At 44.8% G+C, this 18,882-nt stretch overlaps 1 protein-coding gene and 1 pseudogene across 1 annotated transcript; one reads left to right on the plus strand and one right to left on the minus strand.

The window, feature by feature from the left end:
• The first annotated feature begins 3,766 nt into the window (after positions 1-3,766).
• LOC128118436 (uncharacterized) lies at positions 3,767-3,865 on the plus strand (annotated as a pseudogene).
• Positions 3,866-11,723: 7,858 nt separating this feature from the next.
• On the minus strand, positions 11,724-12,749 carry LOC128116552 (melanoma-associated antigen B4-like). Its single transcript, XM_052747890.1, has one exon. The coding sequence runs from the start codon at positions 12,747-12,749 to the stop codon at positions 11,724-11,726; it is 1,026 nt and encodes a 341-aa protein (XP_052603850.1).
• Positions 12,750-18,882: the final 6,133 nt, after the last annotated feature.

The raw sequence follows: 18,882 nt of genomic DNA on the forward strand, positions 1-18,882 counted from the left end.
GGCCCATGCCTCCATGAGGCCCAGGAGGAGGCAAGAACCCTGCTGGGTAAATGCTTGTCAGTGATCTCAGCACAATGGAAGTCTTTCTGACCAAAGGCCCTAAGTGCTGTGTGACTGTTTTTCCTGGGTAACTCGTCATTCACACTTGCTTGTCACCATCTTGATACTTTTTGGGCAGTGAGCTTTCTCCCCCTTCTAAGTCGAGCCCCACCCCTTCTATTCAAAGGAATCTTGTCTCTGAAGCTATTTCCCACTCCACAAGGGGCTAAGTTCAACCCATGTCTTGGAAGTGCCCTCCCCTGGATAAAGTAGTGAGATTTTTCTAAAGTGACTTTTCTGCCTTGTTTGTCTTTAGTTCCCACTGCTGCTTTTCCCCACACACTTTTGTTCTGCTTGGGTCTTCTATCATTTGCATTTTGGTTTATTACCTTACTCCGATCAAAGCTGAAAAGCCTCCCTTGCTTGACATAACAATGCTCCCTGGTCCCGTTAAGATTACTCAGAATCTTAACCGAGTATAAGAAGCGATATTTCTAGTCAGGGAGTAGCTGTGGAGTAGGTCTCTCTGCAACAAACTTCATATTCTGAGGTGCTTGCGTCCGTATTTCTCCCATATGTGTGTTCGTATCTCAAGCTTTTAAAAAATTGTCTGGAGGCATAAATAGTTCTGGGAAATGCCCAGTCCTGCCAAAAGGAGAGTTAACATTGTTGTTGGCAAACCTTCTCAGTTTGATTCAAAGGTATATTGTTTGTTAATTTGTTAACACTTTAAAATGAGTAGTGCAGTGATATATATATATATATCTCAGAGACAAGATTCCTTTGAATAGAATGGGTGGGGCTCTACTTAGAAGGAGAAAGCTCACTGCCCAAATATATATATGTACTGAACTATAGTTATGCCATCTCCTGAAAGTGTTCTTAGGAAAAAATTTAAGTGATAAATTATCATGAGTAAACTAGTCACTAGTCACGTTGACCAGACATAAATTTCTTACATTGTGTCCCTGACCTCAAGGTTATGAGAACAGCCTGACTCTTTAACTGCTGCCTTCCCACTTCTGTAAACAACATCTGCTTGCTTCCTGCAGGCGTCTATAGCTGCCTTTCTGTATATGTCACCTAATTGTGGGTTTTGGTTTATAGCTCAAGCAAACTGGAAGTCAGGACTGCTCCCTGCTACTTTGTATGTGACAGCCTCACCAGCAGAGAATAAAGGCTCCATATTATTTGACTTATTTGGGCCTCTCAGGAGGGTCTCTCTTCAGGCACCCTGCAACATTTTGGAGGTCCTACCAATATACCTGAAGAGAAAACCCTCAGCCCTTGAGGTAGGGCTCCTTCCAGGCAAGGGTAAGGGCTGTTGGTCCTAGGGTAGGTGACTGAGAGGACATTCCATGGCCTCAGGAATTGACTATGCCTCACTAACTTTCCCCTAAAATTTTTTAAAGGAGTCTACCTGCATCTCTGAATTCAGAACCTTCAAAGAGAAGATAAACCTAGGTTTCTGGTTTCTCGTCAGTCTAGGGTGCTAATTGGGGGACTCGTGGAAAAAGCTGTATGTAGCCTAAAGATTCCAAGTCTGTGTTGTGGCTGGGACACTGTCACACACCCTCAGGATCTGGTTTGTCTTGGTGGCCACCAATCTATGTCCTATGTCTGTTTGTTTCATTTTTGTTGTCTCTGTTGTGTTTCTGTGACCTCATTAAACCTTTCCAGTTACAAGAAGACATGGGAAACCAACCCATGTTGATGCTCTCAAGCCCTCTCTAGGAATACATTTTACAAAACTTTAAATTAGGTTTCAAAGCACAGGAATCAGAATTTGAAGTCCACTTCTCCAAGGGACCCCCCGACATCCCCCACCCCGCCATGTTCACTTTGTGAACTGGATTAGCTAGCTGTCTGTGTGGGTTGGCCAGATACTAAGTCATTCTATATCAAAGTTGCTGCCAGGGTACAGTGTGGTGATATATTGTGTCTCCCAATATATTGTGCACCCTAATAAACTTATCTGGGGTCAGAGGACAGAACAGCCACTAGATAGACATAGAGGCCAGAAAATGGTGGCACACACACCTTTAATCCTATCACTTGGAAGGCAGAGATCCATTTGGATCTCTGTGAGTTCAAAGCCACACTGGAAACAGCCAGGCATGGAGACACACGCCTTTAATGCCAGGAAGTGATGGCAGAAAGCAGAAAGGTATATAAGGCGTGAAAAACAGGAACTAGAGCTGGTTAAGCTTTTAAGCTTTTGAGCAGCAGTTCAGCTGAGATCCATTTGGATGAGGACACAGAGACTTCCAGTCTGAGGAAACAGGATCAGCTGAGAAGTTGGCCAGGTGAGGTAGCTGTGGCCTGTTCTGTCTCTCTGGTCTTCCAGCATTCACCACAATACCTGGCCCTGCGTTTGTTTGTATTTTTATTAATAAGACCTTTTAAGATTCATGCTACAGTTTAGTCTACTCTTCTAGGAAGACCCAGCACCTGGATCAGTTTCCCTACATTAAAATATGGCTGGATATCCTGGAAATGCAACCTTCCTGGTTGCCAGAGTGCCACAAACTTAGGATCCAGATCTTAGAAATGCAGGAGAAAAAGCTTTCCATACTGCCAGAGGACCCTGATCCTGAGCTTCCACTGCCACTTTCTCCCTGCCTGTGACTCTTTCAGAACCTACCCCTCCTGACTCTATTCTTAGTCCTTTCCACACCTGCAGTGGGTCCTCCTATGCCCTACCTCCCTCCTCTCAATTTTATGCAAGGCTTCCCCACAGAGTTGTACTCACAAGACCCAGGTATAGCCCAGCCTCCAGCCCAGTTTCCCCTCAGGGTCTTTGGTCTCCCTCCAAGGGAAGACACTGGTGATGATGGTACCCCTCCCATGGCTGTATTTATGGTCTATATTCCCTTTTCTGCCAGCAATCTTTATAGGTGGAAAAATCAACCCCTACCTTCTCTAACAAATCTCAAGGTTTAATTTCTCTTTTTGAGACAATGTTTTTCACTCATCGGTTTATCAGGGATGACTGCCAAAGCTCTTCCAAACACTCTTTACTTCAGAAGACAGAGAGAGGATCTGGAGGGAAACAAGGAAGTCAGTAGCCCCTGAGGACCCCTGATTTAGGAAACTGTCTTTCCTTCTACCAGACCTCAATGGGGCCTTAATATTGAACAAGGTAAGGGGAATCTTGGGAATCTTGATACTTACTGCAGCACGCTGATGAATGGTGTCTGCAATGCTGCACAGAAGCCCACAAATTTGTCTTAGGTTAGTGAAATTTTGCAAACACCAGCTGAACCTCCTGTTACATTTCTGGAGAGGCTGTTGGAAGCCTACTGGACATATACATCCATTGGTCCAGAAGCCCTAGAAAACAGGGGCTATAAACATAGCCTTTGGTACCCAGTTAGCCCTGGATATTAGAAAGACCTTCCAGAGGTTAGAATGATTTGAGGGAAAGATACTCTTAGAGTTAGTGGAAGTAGCTTAGAGAGCCTTTAATAATAGAGATTTGCCAGAAGATAGACAGGCAAAAAGGTTAGGAAAGGCAATTGTTGAGAGCAACGGGGATGTATAGTCTGCCAGAAGGTAATGAATAAAGCCTCCAGAAGGGACCAGGAAATGCAGCGAGACCACTCAAATCTTCTCTAGCCTGAAATCAATGTGCATATTATAAAAGAGGACATTGGAAAAAAGGAATGTCTGAACAAATGGGCTAAAACACCCAAGGTAAAAGTCCTCCAATTAGAAACTGAAACGGGTGCTCGCTTTGGCAGCACATATACTAAAATTGCAACAATACAGAGAAGATTAGCATGGCCCTTACGCAAGGATGACATGCAAATTCATGAAGCGTTCTGCGCAAGGATGACACGCAATTTCATGAAGCGTTCCATAGTTCTGGGGATGTAAAATAAATGAATACATTTAATAATTTAAAAAAAAGAAAGAAGGCCGGGCGGTGGTGGCGCACACCTTTAATCCCAGCACTCGGGAGGCAGAGGCAGGCGGATCTCTGTGAGTTCGAGGCCAGCCTGGTCTACAAAGTGAGTTCCAGGAAAGGCGCAAAGCTGCACAGAGAAACCCTGTCTCGAAAAACCAAAAAAAAAAAAAAAAAAAAAGAAAGAAAGAAACTGAAACGGCCTGATGGGAGCAGGGCTCAACTACATTAAGTTCTCACAAGCCAGGGTTACTTTACAAGTTGGGGGCAAGACAGTTTCCTGGTAGATGCTGGGGTGACTTTTTCAGTCCTAAAGAAATCCGACAGACCCCTGGCAAAAAGAGATAAAGTAAAAGTCCAAGGTGCAACAGGGGAATCCAACCAGGACTTAGGAAGAGGTACAGTCACGTACACATCCCTGGCTATACTGGAATGCTCTATACTCTACTGGGCCAAGACCTGTTACAGAAACTACAAGCCACCATCATCTTTAAGGAAGACATGACAGAATTAGACTACAAACTCCCCACTAAGAGCCAAGTTACTTGTCCAGTTGTGGAAGAATACCAGTTACTATCTGAGCCATCCCCAGTCCAGCTGGAATCCACCCCACATCTGGCTGAATTACAAGTAAAGATTCCTGGGGTACTGACAGAAATAAATCCACCTGGACAGGCAATAGATCAAGCCCCAATAGTAGTTCAGTTGACTACTACCACAGCCCCAATCCAAGTAAAACAATACCTCCATGGAAAGGGAAGGGGAAAAAAGGAATTGCCATTCATATCCAGAGACTCAGGGAGGCTAACATTTTAGTTCCTTGCTAGTCACCTTGGAACACCCATCTCCTTCCAATCCAAAAACCCAGCATTAACAATTACAGGACTGTCCAATATTTGGGGAAGTAAATAAATGGGTAGAAATTATTTACCCCACATTTCCAAACCCATATATCATTCTTAGTTTCTTGCTCCCCCATTAAACAAGTCTACACTATTCTGGACCTGAAGGATGCTTTCTTCAGCCTGTTGCTAGTTAAAGTAAGCTAGCTTATATTTACTTTTAAATGGATGGATCCAGAAAAGTTATTTAACAGACAACTTACTTGGACTAGATTGCCAAAAGGATTTAAAAATTCACCCGCCCTGATTGACGAGGCTCCCAGTGCAGATCTTCTTGCCTTTAGGAAGAATTACCCAGAGGTTACCCTCTTACAGTATGTAGATGATTTACTATTGGCTGCTGACACTGAGGTCAATTGCAGACAGGCCACAAAAGGCCTGTTAAGGGAGCTTCAAGAGCATGGCTTGAAAGGGTTTTCCAGCACAAGGGTATATTAGCAATCCAGAACTAAGGAATATCACAATGTCACAGCACACAACAAACCTCACATAGAGATTTATTGGAGAGAAACAAATGGCAGCTACCTCTGAGCGGGAACAGAGACAGCAGTAGGGTGGGCAGAAAGGGCAGGCTTTATGGGGATCTGGAAACATGCATAGTAAGCTAGTCCAAGTATTATTTGGCCGTTAAGTCTGAGTCATACAGGTGGGAATTTCAAAGTTCCAGGTTTGGGGACAGACCAGGGGCAAGATGATTTTTCCACTGGCCTGTTGCCCTACAGTGACTACCATGTCTCCTCCAAGATGTCCCAATTATGTAGCACAAAAGCTACCTAACTAGGTTTTGTAAGTTACAAAAAAGAAAATACATCCTGTCGCAGAGATGTATTGAGGCAATCCTACAAATCCCTCAGCCTAAGACTAAGAAGCAAGTCCAGGAATTCCTCAGGACAGTGGGATATTATTGACTATGGATACCAAGTTTTACTGAAATTGCAAAACCACTACACTCAATTATGAGAAGGGCTACTAAGTTCCCTCTTTTGGGGTCAAAGGAACAAAAGGCCTTTGAGATCTTAGAAATGGCCCTGGTCCCTGCCCTGGCAATGGCCCCTCCAGAAATGACTAACCAGAAATAATCTGTTTCGAAGTGAGGCCCTGGGACTAGCAAAGGGAGTCCTAACCCAAACTTTAGGACCCCAGAGGCACCCTGTTGCCTACTTACCCAAAAGACTTGACTCAGTAGCTGCTGGCTAGCCAACCTGCCTCAGAGCAGTAGTGGCCACTGCCCTTCTTGTCAAAGATGCTGACAAACTGATATCAGGACATTAGCCTGGCTGGTCCACACAGTGGAGGCCCTCCTACAGACCACCCCTGACTGATGACTCTCCAGTGCCTTCATCACACAGTATTAGGCCTTATTCCTTGCTCAGCCAATGTAGAAAGACCATTGCTCTTAACTTAGCTATGCTTCTCCCAGATGGTGATCCTGATGAGCCCCCTTCAAGACTGCCTAGAAGTGGCCTACACCATCTAAAGGTTTTGACCTGACCTCACAGATACCCTCTGTGCTCAGTGTGATCAGGTACTGTGCACTGATGGGAGTAGCTTTATAAAGGATGGAATGTGGCATGGTGGGGCAGCCGTGGTAAATAAACGTAAGGTCATTTGTGCTCAGGCATTGGATCATGGGACATCTGCCCATAGGGTTAAATTAATAATAGCTTTCACATAGGCCCTCTGCCATGGGCAAGGGAAGACTGTAAACATCTTACAGATAGACATTATGCCTTTCCCAACAGCCCATGTTCATGGAAATATTTGTAAAGAGAGACGATTCCTAGAGGCTATCTGACTACCAAGAAAGGCAGCCATAATACACTGTAAAGGACATAAAATGACCCTGAACCGGGCACGCCTTTAATCCCAGCACTCGGGAGGCAGAGGCAGGCGGATCTCTGTGAGTTCGAGGCCAGCCTGGACTACCAAGTGAGTTCCAGGAAAGGCGCAAAGCTACACAGAGAAACCCTGTCTTGAAAAACCAAAAAAAAAAAAAATGACTCTCTGGAGGTCATAGAAAACAGGCTTGCCAATCAGGTGGCCAAAGAGGCTGCCCTAGGAGTGGGCCTCTGCAAATTTTTGTGTCCATACCTGAGCCTCTTTTACTACCTCAGCCTTCATACAAGGAAGAGAACAATAGGTAGCAACCCCAGCTCCAGGCCACTGCAGATGAAACTAAAGGGAAGTACCTCCCAGATGGATGCCATATCCTCCCCCAAACAGTGGGAATTAACCTGAATCACCAACTCCATCAAGGGACCAACTTGGGCAGTACAAAACCAACAGAACTATTAAGACACAAGTTTTACATGTCACATCTAGAAAAGATGGGTTGGGACACTGCCAGGTGGCATACAAATTGTATCCAAACAACCACCGGGCCACCATCCAAGGTACCCATGAGAGTCGGGACTTGAGGAAAGATACCGGGAGAACACTGGGAGGTGGGCTTTACTGAGGTAAAACCAGGTCTAAAGATGGGACAAGCTATATTCCTTTGCCTCAAGGATGGTTTTTCACTTTTGAACAGTACACTTATAATTATCTTCCCACTAACTTGTCTCACAATACCCTTTGATATTTAAGCAAACTGTCAATTATTTTCTCAACAGTCCAAGAAGAAAAAATGTCTAACAAGACACCAAAGTCAGAGACAGAGAGAGCCCCTAACTGAAGACTGTGATGATGATCTCTTCCTCCTCTCAAAAGCTGAGGCTTTGACCATCATGTTCTCTGTAATAGGCCTCCCCATTCTGGCTGCCTACACTGATGAGCAGCTTAGCTGGATGGCCTTTAAAATAGCTAAAGGTTTAAACGGTATGTCCACAGCTACTGCCTTATTAAATAAAGAACAAAAAGTCCACTGACAGGCTACAATAGATTCAAGGGCCACTATTGATTACTTAATGTTACTGCACCATCAAGGATGCCAAGAAATTAGGACAATGTGCTTTTTAATCTCTCTGACAGTAACAACTGAATTACTGGGAAAAAAAACAGAGTTACAAAAACTTGCAGAAATGGTTACTCAAGATGGGGGCTGGGATCTGACTGGATGGCCCACTTCATTGTTACCAAAATTTACCTGGGTAAAGCAGGTGCTTATTTTTTTCTGTCTTATTGTTCTGTGGATCTTAGCGCTCATTTTTATATGTCAATGTTTATCCTTTGATCCCCACCTCCCAGCCAATCAAAAGAAAAGGACATTAAAGATACAAGGGGCCCTAAAATGAAACTTCCAAGCTAGGAGTTGATAACGCAACTCATTCTCCTAGAACCAGTGAGGAATGTAGTGGGCTCCTGAACTATAGTTACACCATCTCGTGAAACTATTAAGAAAAACCTCAAATGTTAAAATTATCTTGGGAAAACTGTTCATTGGTCACATATTTCTATACAATGTGTCCCTGACCACTTAGGTGCTATCTTTCTGCTTCTCTCAACAATGTCTATTTGATTGCTGCAGATATCCACAGCTGGCTTTCTATGTCACACAATTGTAGTTTTTGCCTTGAAAACCTCATGCAAATTGGAGGTCAGGATGTTCTGTGCTGCTCTGTATGGGACAGCCCAGTGGGTGGAGAATAAGGGCTCCATATCATTGACTTATTCAAGCCTCTCAGGCGGTCTGTCCTTAGGTATCCCATAATAGTAGCTGTTCTATAAATTGTATGAGATAAGAAAACTATAGCACTGGAAACATCCAACGATAGATATATTAAGGGGAAAACTGATAAATTACTATCTTTATTAGAATTAGATTTGGGTGTAACCTCTGTCCTTTGAGTATTACTCCCCACATTAAAGTAGATATCCACAGTAGCCAGTGTTATGTCATATAGTTGAGGGAACACATGAGCTGGCAATTGCTCTAGAATGTCTCCCTCTATCCTGACCTCATGCCCCTTATCAGTTGAGGATACATAACACTGAGAATATAAATATATGTCACTGAATAGTCTGTTCTTCCTGTGCTTATTTATACATTTTGAGAGTCTTGTTCTATATATTTTAATTCAGTATTTTGATGAAAAGGTCCCTCCTTTACATCAGACACATGTTGAAATACTGAAAATAAAACTGTAAGAAGAGCCACAGCACACAAATCAACTTAGGAGGAATGGAACAGTGTGGACTCTGAAAAAGGGACCTAGTCTCAAATCATAACTTTAAACTATTAAAACACACTCTAAGCTTCTCATTCCCATGAGTGTTGGCTGTGCAACTATTTCCTCTGAGGACTCGGGGAAGAAATATTCCATCCTCCAGGAAGCTCCTTAAGCAGGAAGGTAAACGACTGAAAATAGCTCCAGGAAGCTCTTTAAATAGGAAGGTAAACAACTTAATACCTTCAGGAAGTTTCTGAAACTGACCAGATTCACTTGACCATTTCCTGCCAGAGAAAACAACAAAAGCTCAGAGTCTCGCTTAAGACAACAGGAAGCAGAGCTGCAAAAAAGACTCTCAGAAGAGCCAAACTGCCAAGACTTAGAAAATCTATGCTGCAACGACTTTCAAAGGCGAAAAGCTGCTAAGACTCTGAGACCAGCAGAACAGCTGCCTGGAAGAAGCAGAAACCAGCCAAGCGGCTTGGAAGAGGTTTAGATCTACTTTAGCACCTGGAAAGGACAGTCTCCAACCTGGTGATCTTCCTGCAGGCTGTGAAGTGTGCTCTAAGTTCCCACTATTTTGACCAGTCAGTCACTCATTGGGGGGAGAGGGAGCTTTGGTGATACAGCAGTCTTTGAGTCATTTCTTCTCCTGTATGTAACCCCAGTAAAACTCATGGCTTACCAAGTTGGACTTCAGTGTTACCTGTATTTTGGTCTGTTGTGGGCTATCTGGGGTGAAGAGACATGCATTGCATCTCCACAGGAAAAAAAATTTTGACATAACACTGAGAAATGAGTTTGAGAGGTTTCTTCTTGTAGGACTGAGAGAGAACAGTACGGAATGGACAGCAATTGCATTTACCTGCCTCGTATGACCTTCATAAAACGTGGGAATCGGCCTCCACGGCAGGCAGCAGCAGTTCGTGCAGTGGCCACTACACAGTGCTGCCAGGATGCCCAAGAGGAAGGTTATGGCAGATGCAGCAGCAAAGGTGGCGCCCAAGCGCTCTGCACTGGAGAGGTAGATGCAGGCAGCTCTCTGTGAGTTCAAGGCCAGCCTGGTCTACAGAGTGAGATCCAGGACAGGCTCCAAAGCTACACAGAACCTGTCTCAAAAATATCTGTCTCAAAAAAACAAAACAAAATGTTTAAATCATTTGCTGATTGTTTATTTCTTGGTATAACCAGAAAATAGCAGGATATTGACTCAGGAGAGGCTGTGACTGTCTGGGGGTCACCAGAACATTTCGTAGAGGGGGCTAGTCTTCTATCCTACAACAAAGCATATTCAACCGCAATTTGCCGTCAGGACTGTCATGTCTCTGGTCATAGTCCATTTTCCTAAAAAATGTGATAATGTGCTGTGAAATATGGAAATTGAGTATGTACTGTGTAGTTGGAAGTTTCTGTGCTGCCAGCAACTCCCAAATACCCAGCAGCTGCTTTCTAAATTACCACACAGAGGCCATATTAATTATAAATATTGGCCGGCAGCTCAGGCTCTTACCCTTAAATTAACCCATAATTCATATCTGTTTAGCCACATGGCGTGGTACCTTTTCTCAGCATGGTATTCTCATCTTGCTTCCTCTGCAGTCTAGCTGGTAACTCTGACTCCGCCCTTCTTCCCCCCTTAGTTTGGGTTTTTCTCCCTAACCTTATCCTGCCTGGCTATTGGCCGAACAACTTGGCTATTAAACTACTCACAGAGGACAAATCTTCACAGTGTACAGAAGGATCAGCCCACAGCAGGACTGTATGTGGCATAAAACTGTGAGTCAGGGAATTAAAGATTATGAGGTTTGATTGTTATGTGAGGTCTTGGGGAAAATCTGCTAAGTTGTAGGCTGGAACATCACTGGAATAAGTTCAAAGAGAAACAACACATGGCTGTTTTGGTTACATGAACACAATGTATGACTTCAGAGTTTGGTATACAAAACCTCAGTTGTGAAAGAGGGTTTTTTTTAAAAAAAAAAAACGGAAGTCATTAATATAAGCATTTTGATTTGATTCATTGCTACCTATCCACCTGGGATTATTTTTCTTCATGTTTAAATTGAGATGCCACAGAGTATACAGATTTTAAATTTCAATAAAATTAACTATCAGAAATGTTTCTTTAAAAAAGCAGCTTAAAAATGTTTTCTGTCCAATGCCACAAAAACCCGTTTCTTTCTTTATTGGGAAGAAAACTAGTTTTCATTCTCATGAATAATGAGATCTTCTCCTAGAATCTAACACTGCATATCTACTTTCAATAAACATCTTCAGTATAAATCTGAAAACGTCCCAAGACTGGATGTTTAATTACTGTTTAGGTAGAGCACGAGTCTTAAAAAGAGATCTGACTCACTGTGATTGAATTTCTCATGCATTCTTTAATATCAAAAACAAATGCAGGTGTACATCTCTTAAGTTTGAAAAAAGTAAACGATTAAACAACAAATGACCAACTTTCACTTTTGTCCATTTTCAAATATTTTGCTACATATTTTTGTATCTCCAAGATGTTTCCTCTATAAATGCCATGTTACTTTGATGTAGCACCGCCAAACTTACATGCAAAATTCCAATTTGTATTTCAAAATGTGAACATTCAACTTGACAAACAGCAGTAAAGAAACAGTCTACAAAATTTATCTGTATATATTCTAACTCTAAGTTAACAATTTGTTAAAACACCCCCAAAACCTTATCAACAACTTATTTGTAAAAAGATGAACAGACCTTTTCAACCATATAGCAGAGGCTACCTATATCTTACTTGTGAGTAGGATGGCTTAACTTGGTCTTAGTATGTCCCTTGGCCTTGCCCTTAGTGCCAGGCTTGGCTGCAGCTTCCTCTTTGGCTTTCTCTTCCTCTTCAATCAAAGCCTTCTCATAGAGAGATGAGTAAGCACTGGGCATGGTTTCACTGACTTTAGCTAAAAAGTCCATCACTTTCATCTTGCTGGTTTCAGCATAGGCTCTTGGACCCCACAGGAACTGATAGCATGGAGGATCACTGTCAGGAACCTGACGGTATTCCAGGTACTTTTCCTGCACTAGCTCTTTAGTAATGAGCTTCCTGACATCCCCAAAGATGAGATGTGGGACCCCATCATAGACTCCTAGCATATTTAGGAAGTGCCAGATCTCCTCCTCTGAAGCACAGTAGTTATTTAAGTAGATCACACTTAGGAGAGGGATCAGAATGCCCCTGTTGGGAAGACCCAGCTCATTGCTCCTACTTCCATCATCCTGGAAATCAAGCTTGCTGATAAGCATGTAGGATTGACCATTGGGCTGGATTTCTTTCAACTCAATGCCAAAAACCATATCCAAACGATATGAGGCTTTCTTGAGGATCTCAGGGAACTGCTCCTTGAACCTTTTGTTGATAACTTTGAGCATCTCTCCCCTCTTCGCAGGCTGTTTAATTTTGTACTTGCAGAGCATGTACTCCACCAGCATTCCTGTCTTCCTTGATAAAAGATCCATCTGCATGCTTCCAGTGGAGAGTGGGGCCCTAAAAGAACTCTCACGTTTCTCTTCTTGGCCCTTTGCACCTTTCCCAGACCTTTTGTGGGCCATGTTGTTACTAGCGGTAATGGTGGGTGCCTTACCCAGTGGAACGCCAGCAGGAGGAGTGCTTGGCTTAGCATCTCCTGAAGCTTGATCAGAGCAGGCACGTGACTCTCCTTTCTCTGATGCCTTTGCCTGAGCATCATTTAGCCCCTGGGCCTCATCTTGGACCTGGCGACGTTTCTCTCGAGCGCGGGCCTTACTCTTCTTTCCTCTGGGCATGATGGCTGTAGTCAGGAAGAGAAAGCTGTAGTTTGGGTAGCAGAGCAGGTGATCTTGTCACCTAGATCAGGAAAATAATATACTATAAGCAGTTTTTGCAGATTTCAGACACCTTGGCTTTCCCTAACTTTTCCCATATTTTGAGGAGAACATTGTGTTAAGAATACACTGGGCTTTTGTTCTCCTGACCGGTTCCCATTAATTCTGACTTACAGAGTTGCCTGAGTACTCTTAGTTCTAATCATATTCAGAATTGTTCTACTTTCCTTGCCATATGAAAGATGTCTAAGAGCCTGGAGAAGAGCTTCAGAGAGCTCAATCTACTGAAATGACTGCGTACAGAGTACTGAGAATTCTAAAATGGTCCATCCAATGTTCTTTGGTGTCTTCAACCCTACTTGCGGTTCCTTTCCTAGGCTCCATGTTAAGCATAGCACCATGACCTTCTTTTCACTGGGTCCTACAATACCAGACTAAGAATTTTACCTCTGGATTGAAATAAGACATGCTGATGGGCTAGGATGGTATTTCAATCCATAATGAGCTTGCCCTGAGCTTTAAACCTAGAATCCATGGGTAAAAAGCAAAGCGAAGTGTGGTGGATTGCACTTATAATCTCAGTTCTGGGATAGAGACAGAAGGATCCCTAGGCCTTTGCAACCAGCAAAGCTAGCCTATTTGCCAGATCCAGGCCATGAAGAAACGCCATCTTAAACACAAAATGGATAGCTTCTAGGGAATACCACCTTAGTTTGGCCTCTGGTTCCACAAATATGCACTCACACATTGACACACACATATACACATGTATTGAGAAAACACAGATTTCACACACACACACACACACACACACACACACACACACACACACACACACACACAAAGATGTGAGGAAGATGCTGAAACTCACAGCACTAACCTTTGCCCTCTTGGGCTGCAAATGCCCTGGGAACACTGACTGTGGCTAGTCAGGACTACATGTCCAGGTCACACTATAGCACCTGGACTTTCAGTGGCCCCATTATTTTTGGAAGTGATTCCCTCACCTTCGTATATCTTCACTGATGTTAGGTACTGGATACCAAGGCTAAGGTGGCCTATACAAGACCAAGGCTGTTCCTTCTCAGAGAACACTTCTGAGGAGCAGAGAGGACTCTCACTTTACCAGCTCCGAATTCAGCAGCATTTTAAATATCCCTAGGCTGTGCGCTAGGTTTCAGGTTGCATTCAACCAGGATGCTAGCTAGTATCCTGCTCAAACATTTTAAACTGACACTTTTTCTTTGTCTGCATTCATTTTACTAAGTTATGGGAACTGCTGTAAAATTCTTCATATGTATACCTCGTACACTTCATACTTTGCCCACTTCCCTCACCCACTGCTGTATTTCCTCATTCTTTTTCTCCTCATCCCACTTAATTTCCCATTATCCCCTTCCCCCATCTCTCTTTTGAGACAGCTTCTCTGTGTAACAGCCCTGGTTGTCTTGGAACTTGCTCTGCAGACCTGGCTGGCCTTGAACTCACAGAGACCTCCCTGCCTCTGCCTCCTGAGTGCTGGGACTAAAGGTGAGCACCACCACGGCCTAGCTTATCCTCTTATTTCTAACGGTAGGTGAGTTTTGGAAGGAGGCTTTAACTCTTTCACTATTTATTCATATTTAATAACATCTGCTTTTGCCGTCTTTGCAACTTTACCTAGGGCTCAAGAATGCTAAACAAACACTGAGCTAATTTTCCAGCCTCTATCCCTACCCCATTTATTTTATTTATTTATATTATTATTTTAATACTGTGCTGGTCCTTTTTTTTTTGCTTTTTAAAGACAGGGTTTCTCTGTGTAGCCCTAGCTGTCCTGGAACTCGCTCTGTAGACCAGGCTGGCCTTAAACTCACAGAGATCTGCCTGCCTCTGCCTCGGGAGTGCTAAATACATTTAATAACATCTGCGTTTGCAGTCTTTGCAACTTTACCTAGGGCTTCACAAATGCTAAGCAAACACTATTCCCAGCTGTGCTCTCTGTTTCTCCCTCCGTTTCTGATTTTTAAAGTAGTTCAGGAGAATATAAAAGCCTCCAGATATGTATGGTTCCTTCTGACCTCCATACGCTGGGCGAGGCTACCAAAAGTTAGGCTTCCTCTAACTCCCACCGGCTGGGCTGGGCTGGGCGTGGCGTGGCCACCTCGTTAGGCCTCCTCTGACTCCCAAGGGCTGGATGTGGCCACTTGGTTAGGCTTCCTGACACCCACGGGCTGGGCGTGGCCACCTCATTAGGCCTCCTCTGAGTCCCACGGGCTGGGCGTGGCCACCCGGTTAAGCTTCCTCTAACAACCAAGTGCTGGGCGTGGCCACCCGGTTAGGCCTCCTCTGACTCCCAAGTGCTGGGCGTGGCCACCTAGGTAGGCTTCCTGACTCCCAAGTGCTGGACGTGGCCACCCGGTTAGGCCTTCTCTGACTCTCAAGTGCTGGGCGTAGCCACACGGTTAGGCTTCCTGAAACCCACAGGATGGGCGTGGCCACACGGTTAGGCTTCCTGAAACCCACAGGATGGGCGTGGCCACACGGTTAGGCCTCCTCTGACACCCACGGGCTGGGCGTGGCCACCCGGTTCGGCCTTCTCTTGACTCCCAAGTGCTGGATGTGGCCACACGGTTAGACCTCCTCTGACACCCACGGGCTGGGTGTGGCCACCAGGTTCAGCCTCCTCTGACACCCACGGGCTGGGCGTGGCCACCAGGTTCAGCCTCCTCTGACACCCACGGGCTGGGCGTGGCCACACGCTTAGTCCTCCCACATCCACGGGCTGGGCGTGGCCACATGGTTAGGCTTCCCGACACCCACGGGCTTGGCGTGGCCACCCGGTTAGGCTGCCTGACACCCACGGGCTGGGCGTGGTCACCCGGTTAGTCCTCCCACACCCACAGGCTGGGCGTGGCTATGCTAAGCCTCAAAGTATCCCTTCCTTTTGGTTCACTGAGACCACCCACCACCCCGGTAGGACACAGCCAACCCCGTGCCTTTCGCGGCTTTTTACAGTTCTTTGTTTTTCTGACGTGGGGGTTGCAAGTGTCGCCTCAGGCATTTAAAAATCTGTACAGAAATTGCACAAGTTGGTGCTCTCATTCCACCATTAAAGTTTTAAGGACCCAACTCACATTTCACTGACATTAGGGCTTTTTCTAGTGTTTTAAATTTTTTTCCCCCACACTATGTCTACATCTCTCGTTTTTTTAAACATTAGCTCCCTATCTTGAGGTGATTAAGTCCAGTCCACTTCCTTTGTTTGTGTACTCTCCCTGGGGCATTTTAGAGCCCAGGGCCAGGACAGCACATTGTGGACATGAATTCAGTTCAAAGTTCTCTCCTTACCATTTAGAAGCCAGAGCTTGGCTTTAACTGTGATCTAGGAAGCCACCATTTTCAGAATCAGGGTTACTTTCTAAGACCGGGGTCCCTATTTCCTCCCAGAAACATGCAGAGCTACAAGACGACTCACATTTTCCCAGGGCAAGCCTGCTGACCTATGGGCGAGAGCGAGCACAGCTCCTGCGGTTATTATCTGCTCTTTGGTACACATTCAGGGTCCTTACCTTGACCGCAGACCTCCGGCCGAACTTGCCAGCAGCTGGTCCAGAGCAGCAAATGCGGCTTTTGTGCCACGGGCACTAAGACCCAGTTCCTCCCCTCCTCACAGGAAGCAAGGATAAACCACATCCGGTGAGGGGCAGGCTCTGAAGATTGACAGCAGGGCTGGGTTGCTATGGAACCCCACTGCTGTGGAGGCAGTTTACAGGAGAGTCTGATTTCCTCACTGTGCTTCCCTAAGACACCTAGCCTTCCCCGCTCCCCCCCCCCCCACTTTCCTCCCTCTAGTGCACACAGAGCTTAATTCTCAGCCTCTGAAGCCCCCGCTTAACTCATGCTCCATCCACCAGCCATACTTCCATCCCCTCCACACACTACCTGACCCTGCCTCCTCCTTTGCATGCCCTGCCCCAGGCAGTGTGCAAATCTTCTGTTTAGAGCTTAATTCTCAGCTTTCAGGTACACTTCTCTGTTTTCCTATAATTCTGCTCCCCCCACCCCAGGGAGGGGGCAGTGTGTGTGTGGCGGGGGATGGGGGAATAAAAGTTACCAGGTTACAACTTCTGTCTAGTATGTCCCAACTAGGAACAGTGAATCTTGATCTCCTGACCTGTATGCGCTCAAGTCTGTCAGCTGCACACACAGCCCTCCCTGCCTCAGTAACACACATTCATATATTTATAATATTATATTTACAATAAATGTGTGTATATATGCATATATTATTTTATTTTTTTCCATTTTGCATACCAACCACAGTTCCCCCTTTCTCCCCTCCTCCTGCTCCCCTCCTACCTCCCCTCACCCCCCATCCATTCCTCAGAGAGGGTAAGGCCTCCCAAGGGGAGTCAACAAGGTCTGGCACATCAAGTTGAGGCAGGCCCAAGCCCCTCCACACTGCATCAAGACTGAACAAGGTATCCCACCATAGGGAGTGTGCTCCAAAAGGCCAGTTCAGGCACCAGGGATACATCCAAGTCCCACTGTCAGGGGCCTCACAAGCAGACCAAGCCGTGCAACTCTCACCCACATTTAGAGGGCCTGGTTCAGTGTCCTGCAGGTTCCCCAGCTGTCCATCCAAAGTCCATGAGCTTCCCCTAGCTCAGGTCAGCTGTCTCTGTGGGTTTCCCCATTAGCCCTTGAAGTGGAAGTCTAGATTTACTGCAGAGGTTGACAGCTTTATCTTGGACTCCAGAGTGCTGCGTCCCACTCTTTCCCAGAGCCAAGAAATGCCTCAGGTTAAGGTCCAGTCTCCAGAAGAAGCCACACCTTCTTGAGTTCCAGAGGAGACAGACGATTTGGGCAAACTTTTTCACCTGGTGCTCAAGGCTAGGGTTTCTTGGTTTCAACAGCAGGGCCAGGATTCTGAGCTCATACTTTGTCTTAGGAGACAATTCCTTTCATTCCACAGAGGGTCTCTCAGATTGACTTTGGTTTTGAACAGGAACTCTGCCTTGCAGGACTGGGGTCCTGACCCTTAAAACCTATTAGGCTGCTTGCTGTGATACTGCAGGCAGAGATGAGGTGCACCACAAACTCTTTCTGCTGGCTCAACAAATGGCTTCTGGGGTTCCTGGCATCTTCCCTTCTACTGATCTTGGGCCATTTGCTTCTACCATAGAATTCACTCCCCTCAGTACCCGAAGTGGATGTCTAGTCACACCCCAGTTAGGACCGGTTTCCTATTCTTCACCTGTCCAGTCAGAAGCATGGCTGAGGGTTTTGAGGTAGCACTCTTTTTTTTTATTAAGAAATTTTCTATCACTCTTTTTGTATCTGGTCCTCCTGTGATTGTTCCTGGCTGTTCTCACCTTTGTACCCATTAAAGGCAAGCCTCCTGACTGTTAAAGGCCATGGTACTTCACTCCCAACTTCCTTCAGGAGAAAAATCAGGATTAGCTCATCCTCATAGCTCTGCCTAGCCTAATAACAGCTGTCAGTTCATGAAGTCTTTTGCTTTTAGTATAAATATCCATATACATATATTTATATTAATCATATATATAAATATATATGCACATATTATTTCAATCCCGTGCTTGTGATTCAGTGATCACTTTCTCTCTCAATAAACCTAGATTGCCCTTTTCAGTCCCTAGTGTGGCTTCTTTTCTTTGGAGAAATCTCCCAGGTAGAAGTTTTTGTGGGCTACATTAGGTTTGGCATGTTTGGATTTCGGAAAAACCAGCAGCAGAGTAAGAATTTTAGGGAACAAAACTATACTTTCTCTTCAAATCCTAATTCTGACTACAATCTGACTATCAAATCTGAGAATATTTTTTTCTCTGTATTTCTGTCACTCTCTTTTGGCCAATGCTCTCAGTAGGTTCAAGAGAAGCTATCTAATAGCATGTCTCTATTGTCTGAGGAATCCTGGGCATGATATTGCATTTGGGTAAATGTTTGAATGATGTCTTGTTGAGTGTATATTTTCAGTAATAATTCATGCAAGGATAACACTTTTCTCCTATGTCATAAAAACATCAGGAAATGGACAACATAAGTCAGGGGTTCAAAATTAGGAGGTGGCCTGCAAACCACCATTTTT

Source organism: Peromyscus californicus, unplaced genomic scaffold, assembly GCF_007827085.1.
Source record: "Peromyscus californicus insignis strain IS unplaced genomic scaffold, ASM782708v3 Scaffold_10__1_contigs__length_136768540, whole genome shotgun sequence".
NCBI classification, from domain to species: Eukaryota; Metazoa; Chordata; class Mammalia; order Rodentia; family Cricetidae; genus Peromyscus; species Peromyscus californicus.

Excerpts from the sequence above, each read along its gene's own strand:
- LOC128116552 (XM_052747890.1), bottom strand. The coding sequence starts at position 12,749 with ATGCCCAGAGGAAAGAAGAGTAAGGCCCGCGCTCGAGAGAAACGTCGC.